The sequence below is a fragment of the Hippocampus guttulatus genome, chromosome 13 (assembly GCF_054856545.1).
Source record: "Hippocampus guttulatus isolate MCC_2025c chromosome 13, RoL_Hgut_1.0, whole genome shotgun sequence".
Classification (NCBI taxonomy): Eukaryota; Metazoa; Chordata; class Actinopteri; order Syngnathiformes; family Syngnathidae; genus Hippocampus; species Hippocampus guttulatus.
In genome coordinates this window covers 14,219,864-14,228,888 of record NC_141273.1, presented here as the reverse complement: position 1 = coordinate 14,228,888, position 9,025 = coordinate 14,219,864, and the positions used below count along the sequence as shown (strand labels likewise).

Below are 9,025 nucleotides of genomic sequence, written 5' to 3'. Positions count from 1 at the left end.
AAATAAAATAAAATAAAATATTAAGTACAGTCATTTTTAGATTTTTATAATGAAAAGTTAACATAATTTGTGTCTGAAGTTAAAAAAACGTCTAAATGTGTATTTGAAAATATTTTATTTTGAGAACTTTCTAATTCGAAATTTGCACTTGTATACTGTAATGTAGATAATTAAGTTACAAGTAATTGACAATCAAGCAACTATTTTATGAGATATAGGAATACAAAGAATTTCAAATGAATAAAAACAATTCAATCAATCAAATCCAGGATAAATGGCTAAAGAATGCAACAAAAATGCTTAGTGGGCAAAATTAAAGAACAGATCGGAGTGTTAACCAATGTAGTGCCACTTTGCCATTATACGTGTTTGTTCCCACGGTTGAGGATCACGGAAACATAATTCTGCAGTAAATACATCAACAAAATCCGATGCACTGAGTGCACTATACTAGTCTATGCATATGTAAATAAACAGGTTGTGCAAGTGTGTCCCTGTAGATTAGTTGTGCCCCCCCCAAACAACAAAATGAAGGAGCTGACTATGCATTACCGAGATTAAGGTTTGCACAGTCAAACCCACCTTCTGTCACCCTGTTTGCTGTATTGAATATTTAAATAGAGTGGTGCCTGTACGCTTGTGGTGGGACAGCTGGGGTTTTTGTTTACTGCTTGAGTTACTCCTTTGAACAGCCATTGCTGCATATGCATGAAAAGCATTTGAGGGCACCCACAAGCAGTAAATAGTGAACATTTTGCAGAATTTATATGATGTAATTTTATATTATATAACAGAGCAGATGCGTTTTGTGTGTGTGTGTGTGTGTGTGTGTGTGTGTGAGAGAGAGAGAGAGAGAGAGAGAGAGAGAGAGAGAGAGAGAAAGACATTCTTAAAAGGGACCCTTGTAATCCTGTTAATTATACTGATCGGGGGTCATATAAATTGCCCAGATTGGGATTAGGACCTGCTCAGATAATAGCAAAGCATTAAAAGTCACGTGAACACTAAACTGCCTCCAAAGTACTATACTGTATATCCATTATGCAGATTTTTTAAAAGTAAACAATAAACATCCTTAACGACATATATGTATAAAAAAACTGAACTCCAATTTATACCACTTTTGGGCCTTTACAGAACAGTGAACCCCCATTTATCGCTGGTGATATTTCTGACCCACCTGCAATAGGTTTAACCTGTGATACAGTATTTAGTAACCACATGAAAAACCTTTCGAGTAAATCTGTGTTATCTTTGTTGGCATGTCCATCTCATGTGTCACTTGTTCAGTATGATATGGAGCGAGTGTGTATGTGTGTTGGAGTATGTGCACTGCTGCAGGCGGTCACAGGCCGATTAAATTACCCGACTGTCTGACGGGAATTAGGGGTTGGGGGATTGGGGGGCTGGGATGGAACCACATCGACTCATTTGAAACCAAAGAGGTGCTGTCATGCCGGCCACATCCAAGCCACGGGTGAGTGGTGTTGGATTTGTAGAGGGGGGTGGAGGGGATGGGGGTCTCTCAGGATGAAGTCATTCTATATCCAGACACAGCAATAAGTACCCGCCCCTTCCTAAACCATCATCTTTATAGAGCACCACGGTCATCTGGTCTGATCATTGGATCCAATTTATAAAAATTCCACACTTTTAACTTGGGGTGAAAAGATTAATCAATTAATCGACAAGTCATCGCTTATCAACCTAAGTGCTACTCCTTCCCACCAGGGGCAAGTATAATACAATCATACAGACAAACAAAGAAGAGTCACCACTATTCTGAACCACTCAATAAGACATTTTCTGCAGAGGATAAAGAATATATCTCTAAAATATATGCCTGTGAGAACTGTTTGTGTTTAAGTATCCCTTGCGTAAAGGGGTTGTATCACTGCCACCATCACTTCAAATTATTAGCATGTCAATGTTTTTTTTTTCTCCATTTTACGTTAGCATTTAGCTAGTGGGTCACTGCTAAGGGAAAGTTGTTTGGTTGTTTTAAATGCACAGCATGTAAGTCTCTTTGTTTGTTTGTTCTTAACAGTACATTTCAACTGGGAGTGGCATGAAACAACTTTCAAATAATCAGCTCAACTAAGACATCTTGGAAACTATTTATCAAATTCCCCAACTTCTTGAATTTTCCAAAATAAAATTCCCAAATTTGGAGACGTTTGACATATTATTCCTCTCCTTCCACATTTCTTGACTGATTCAAACCTTTCCATGGCACTATTTTTAAACAAAGGCTCCATATGACCTTCTTTATCCTCAAGAGATGTGATTTGTGCGTGTTTGCGTGTGTGTGTAGGATGAGTCATACAGATCAGGTGACATCATCACACAGTGAATTGAATCTCGTGAGTGGATCTCTATAATTCTTGTATACTAGTGGTGAGCAAAGCGCATGATCCATGGTTCCTCCACTCTGTAATCTGGCCCACAAAAGTACATGCATGATCAAGAGTACTGTATAATTACCGCATTAATGTATCGATCCCGACCCGGAAATTGGCTAATTAAAATGTATTGATAAATTCATTGATTAATCTCATCTTTTTTTTTTCTTTGCAGCGTCAGAGTAAGAGGAGAAGGAGGCACAAATGAGAAAGTGAATAAAAAGAGTTGACACGATCAGATGGGTAAGCAGAGTTCTGCTCTCACAGAGCAAAACTATCAATCCACCAATGAGAGGGTCACACTGTTGTCATGGTAATGAGATTTTAAATTCACAGTGTGCACGTATGCGTGTTGTGGTGCACGTGTGGGTTTCGACCATGTAATTATCAACCGTGGCGACCCCCACTTCTTTTTTGCACCGCAAGGGATTTTCCCGGGAAAATCCAGCGGAATATATTGATTGCATTCGATTGATCAAATAACATGATATGGATGAAAAATGTTGTACAAGGTATCTCTGATGAAAAACTGGTTTGCGTTGAGTTAAATTTCTTTTAGCCTCCCGTTGACGTTTGGTTCTTCATTTGAGTCCATTTCAATCGGAATTTAACCTCGAAAGAGAGTTTGTGTGTATCCGGATTTGTTGACCTGGACAATTCTCCCTATGACGAGCATGCCGGTTTGCATTTATGGGTCGTATGGAAGATTATTCTTTCATATCCTGAGTTTATGTTCTCTACTGTGAAGACTGGGCGCACATAATTAGCATCACAGGAGGGCCCCACTTTTACCTCCGGGGCTCCAGAGGGGGGGGAGGCTGAGCTCTCACAAAGCCGCACCCTGTCGAGGCCTCACGATGCTGCGGCGCCAACTTCGGCCATTGCACCTGGCCCCCGCAGCGTCGGCGTTAGGGGGAGTGCGTTTGGGCAGGGGGTGGGGGTGGCGTACAATCAAAAGCACACATTAACATCATGCACATTAACCATCTGTCTGCTGCTTTACGGACAAAGTGATGTCTTAGGGGGCCTGGTATGTTTTCCTTTTTGACTGTTTTCATACCCTGTCGTTTTCATAATCTTTCACCCTACGGGGTGGGGTTTTCATCACTAGGATTCAGTACATCATTTCATGGTTGAAGTCAGTGCACATGCAACATAATGTTAGCTAGCCCTTATGCTGCACTATTATGCTCCGCAGTCTCTATATGCCTGAAAAGTTGAATTTTTCTGCTGCTCTCACTCTTCTCTGGTTAGAAAAAAAATAGTCTCTTTCCCATTAATGGTTTTTTTTTCCTTTTCTGTCAGGATTAGTTTCCCTTGCAGCTGCAGGATAATAGTATGCTCCACATTCTCCACTTGGCTGCAGTGCTTCGACCAGATCAGTTTTTGAAATATCGGCGTACCCTATTGGTGGCACAATGTGTTACCAAGCTGTAGGGTTGAAATGTAAATTTTTCTGCAAAAATACACATCTCATTTTCTTGTTCAATTAGAATATTCTTCTCTAAGAATATTCTTCTTTTTATGGTCAATATAGGGCGTTCCGGTAGTCGAGTGGTTAGCGCGTCGACCTCACAGTGTGCAGAGGTCGTTGGTTCGATTCTGACCTTCCTGTGTGGAGTTTGCATGTTCTCTCCATGGCTGTGTGGGTTTTTGCCGGGTACTCCGGTTTCCTCCCATATTCGTGGCAGGCTGATTGAACATTCCAAGTTGTCCCTCGGTGCGAGTGAGCGCTGATGGTTGCTTGTCAGTATGTGCTCTGCGATTGGCTGGCAACCGGTTCAGGGTGTCCCCCACCCACTGCCCGAAGAAAGCTGGGATAGGCTCCAGCAAACCCACGCAACCCTTGTGAGGATAAAGCGGATCGGAAAATGGATGGAAGGATATTATTTATTTATTTATTTATTTTACAATGTCACAATTTCGTTCTCATAAACTTATGAATATGTTCTTGAAAATGTGCCATTCTGACTTTTTCTTTAACATATCAGATTTGGTTCTTTCTTTTTTCGTTTTTGTTGACCTGTTTTTTTAATTGCCAAAAGTGCTACTTAGTGTAAGAAAAACAACAACAAAAAAACCCCCACTTATTTAAAGTTGGTCAATCTAACGTTTGTAATATTTTCAATTGGTAACAGGTTTGACGCTCGCACACACACACACACACACACTCGCACGCGCCCACGCACAAACACGCACACGCACACACACTGTACCACAGAAGAGAAGCAAAACCCCAGTCAATCGTGGACATTTTCCCATTCCCCCCCTGCCCCTCTCCCTCCATCCATCCGTGGATTTGTCACAAGAAGAAGATGAGGAGGAGGAGGAGGATGGTGATGATGTGAATGGGACACGGAGGCACCCTGCGCCGCTTGGTTCCCCTTCATTTTGGAGCGAACACGCGGAGATTTGCGCACCGGCGAGCGGGGCCAACGTGTGCGCTCTTCTGGGGGCCCGGCACGCGTCGCCTGGGCGGACTGACGAAGTAGGATGGAGGCGTTTTTCACCGAGGTAAGAAAATGATCGGTGTTAGTCACACGCTAGCCATCGTTTAGCCCGAATTAGCTGTTGACGCGAGGATGCTATTGCACGTTTTTCCTCCATTTCCCCCCCCCCCCCGCGACGATCATGGCAGGTGTGGTAAGCTTGGAGACATGCTAAGAAAAAGGGCCGCCTTCTTGCATGTCAAGCAAGCCGTGCATGATGGTCAGTTTACGGCCACTGCAGAGCTACCAGGCCCGTCTACAGACAAATTGGCCCAAACGAGAGCTGACTCTCTTTCGCCTCCATAAGGCGCTGGCCTGGATTAAAAGGCAAATCTGTTAACGTGTGCTGGGCTTTGCAAAATCAGCTTGGAAGCCCCCCTCCCTTATCTCTGTGTGTATTGATGTTTTTTTCCCCTCTACGTTATTTTGGAGTACTGTATACTTTGGGGTAGGTGCTTGCATCGGAGTGGTGCACAACTGGAGGAGGAAGGGGGGAGGTTAGAGTGTCTCCCGTGGGGAGTGGTGGATGAATGGAATTGCAAGTCGTCATAAGACTTAATTTATCTTTATTTTGCAAACCATAGATGCATTCTTGCTGATTAAAGAGTGAACCTTCAATGAATACCAACAATTTACAAGTAATGGATTTGGGGATTTTTGTTGAGTCATGTTGCTCACTTTTTTTTTTGTTGTCTGGAGAATGAAATTTTTTTAGTGACATACTGTAGTTGTGTGGACGATGAGAGACATAACGTACGAGCTTAATCAATACTTTTTAAAATATGTCCGAGATGAAACAAAATGTTTGAACTAAAGCACAATATATCCCAAAAATACCGTCATTGAGATAATGGCCTAAGGGCTGAGTTAACAACCAAGCACTTTTTTTTTTTTTTTTTTGGTCATGCAGTCGGACCAACATGCAGGACATTTTTCTCAATCCAAAATGTATTTTAGATGTAACTTTTTTTCTATTTAACATTTTTGTTGACGTGAATGCCAGAAACAAGACATTCATACTTTGATACATTCAGTAGGTGCCAGCATGAAACATTCACAAACCTCATTAAATGTTAATTTGTTGTTTTTTTCTGAACAAATAATCACACACTCACGCACACAAAAAATTACATACACATATAAAAAAAATTGTTCATTTTATTGTGCATTATTTTATTTCATGAAGATGCACCTGATAGGGTGGAATGACCCTTTTATGACAGGGAACTCTGCGGAAAGCTTTCACACACTGAGGTTGCTGTTTCATGCAAAGAACTTCATAACTCTGCATTAAAATATTCATTAGCCAGTTTGAATCGTGTGCAGAACGCTGTGAAATCGCACTAGAAGCCGACCAACAAACTATAAAAGCAGCTTGTTTGCAAGCCGACCAGAACCGTAATTTACGTGTGATACACATTTCAGCATAGCTTTTGCCCATCTCGATTGTGCTTGAAATTATGCAGGATTTGAAGCAGCACAGGCAAGAGGGGAGGGAAGAGTCGCTGGAGATGTGTGACCTATATTCTAACGCTCCCAACACATTTGTTCTGCTCAGGAAGCCGCTTCACTTTACTTTCCCTCTTTTTTTTTTTCCATGGCTCGTCTCAGTCCTCCCTTAAGCTACAGCTCAGTGCCACGAGTCCTTTGCTGTAGCCTACTTTCATGTACCGGCGTGTAGGTGGGACACCACGACTGCCGTCAAAAGGCATCAAGTCTGTGCTACTGTAAGGCAATGGCAACTAAAATAGCATCTCCCAGAATGCCTCCTCCCCCCAAAAAGGGTCCAAGCTGACATCTGGCCAAATTGCACACTATTCACTATTTAACATGTTTTCTTTTAAAAAGTTTTGGTGTGCTTTATCTTTTTTGCAAAGTCGTTTTAATGTAGGGGCGAACAATCGTTACTGTTGGCGACAGGAGGAAAATGCGCGTTCACGTCAGAGTTCGTCAGGCTTAGTTCCAAGGTTGCAAATGTTTGCAATAAATGTCAGTTCGCCAGACATTCAGCAACAGTTTTTGTGTTTTTGCTTGTCGCAAAGAAATTTTGAACACGTTCAAAATTCCCTTACAATATATGCCCATGAATATTGTTAAAGTATCTGTCTAGATGTGTTGTTCCATCATTTTTGTTTGAATATCTGTTGCTTAAAGTGTTGTAAAACAAATATTGATTGCTAAGCGTTAGCATGTTTGTATTATGCTAGTGGGCCGTTCTTAAGGCAATGTATTTTGGTTGTTATAAATATATGACGCGTATTGCTTATTGTGAAATTATTTAAATTGAGTTCAGAGCCACCATTCAGAGCTTGTATCTCCAGTTTGTGCTCAGAAGTCAAAGCAAAAAAATCGCTCCAATGACAGCTCATATCATAAAATATTCATAACTCAGGTTACTCGTATCTCAAGGCACCATTATATTTGTTTTTGTTTCATGTATATTTTTATTTATCATCTTTATTTACTTCAATACACAAATTTCTGATTGAGTTGCCATCTTCATTTTAATTTTTGGTATTAGTATTCTTTGTTTGTCTTGCATTGTTTTTGTTTGCTGTTGAATATGTTTTTGAACATTTCTCATTTAATATTACATTATATTTTCCTTATTATTTTCTTTTTAAATACACTGCGGTTAATTTTTCAACGTGGAACTCCATCTCCCAGCATCCTTTTGTGCCAATAGAAGAAGGAGGCAGTTACCATGGCGCCCTGTTGCCGAGGAGTCCTGTTGCCATGGTGTGTATGTGTGTGTGTGTGAGAGAGAGACAGAGCGAGAGAGTGTAGTTTAATCCAAGATGAGAGAGAATGGGATAATTAGCAGGCTGTTCAAAACTGGTCTCTCAAAGATTTAGTTCTTCATTGCCCTTGCGTGCGCGCACACACACACACACACACACACACACACACACACACACACGCACGCACTCAAACACAATTAAATAGTGAGTGATGAGCTTTTTTATGATTGACGAAATAAAAACAATATTATTCAATTGTGCACTTACAATTTAATAAAATGAAAGGAACGTTCAGGATGAATGTTTAATTTCATTTTAGTATGATGAATATTTAAAGTTAAGTGGAGTAGTATGTTCGGTTATAATATTTAAAATTTTTCACTTTGTTTGGTGTCATTCGAACATTTCATTAGTATTTGAGACGAGAAAATAAAAAAGATTGTTCAGTTTGCATAATGAAACTAAAAGTTTACTTACTGTTATGGCCAGTGATCTGATAAAAGTTCCCCAGCAGATGTTTTTTGGTTGTGTTTTCATACCTGAAGTGTTCAATTTCAACCGTAATCCTGTTGAGTGTGACTCCCACAGGACAGGTGACAGCCATAAACCCACTCACACTCAAACGCACCCACACGAATAGAAACGCTCACATCAGATCTCCTTTGCCGCCACTATAATCTGGTGAAAGCTCGTCTGTCCCAATTGTGTTATCACCTTTAATGGAATATTACTGACACACTTTTATGCCCGGGATGCTGCTCAGGGAGGGATCAAAGTGCTTTATGACAGCTCTAGGATGAGCCTTTTACACCAAATCAATACAAACTCAAATGTTTTGGGGGTTTTTTTTTGCTCTGCAATACTGGACTGTAAACGTTATTATTTATCTTTTTCAATTTGATTTTTTTTCCCCTGTATAGCTTCTGAGCTTTACACTGAAGTCGAGTTTATGTGTAATATATTTATTTAATCAAATGATAGACATTGATAAAATATCCAATCCAATCCAATCAATTTATTGATTAATCCATTTTTGAATTAACTTAAAAAAAGTTTTACAGAGGATAAAACAAAAATGTAGATAGAATAGACAAAAGAAAAAAGGTATCACCTTCAAGAAAAATCAGTGACCACATAATTACACGGTACCACTTTAAATACATGTCACGTGCAACATAGAGAACTCAGCGCAGCAAGCCTTGAGGTCCTTCACTCACTGTACAAGCTTTAAAAGTATATTTTTTAAGACGAGATATTGATCACCTTTCAGGTAAATCGATATTGACAACATAAATACAAAGTACCACTTGAAATAATATTGTAATGTGGGATACGATCCTATCAAAAGTCAAAAGGGATAAAAGTCAGGGTAGTGAGCCTTGAGGAACGCCCT

At 40.2% G+C, this 9,025-nt stretch overlaps 1 protein-coding gene across 2 annotated transcripts in view; it reads left to right on the top strand.

Annotated features, from left to right (window-relative positions):
* Positions 1 to 4,626: 4,626 nt before the first annotated feature.
* myo10l1 (myosin X, like 1) overlaps positions 4,627 to 9,025 on the top strand; it is a 34,767-nt gene continuing 30,368 nt past the window's right edge. For both annotated transcript variants that reach the window (XM_086127474.1, XM_086127473.1), the window contains exon 1: positions 4,627 to 4,916. In XM_086127474.1, the coding sequence (XP_085983600.1) occupies positions 4,896 to 4,916 (21 nt within the window). In that variant the 5' untranslated portion in view covers positions 4,627 to 4,895. The remainder of the gene's footprint in view (positions 4,917 to 9,025) is intronic.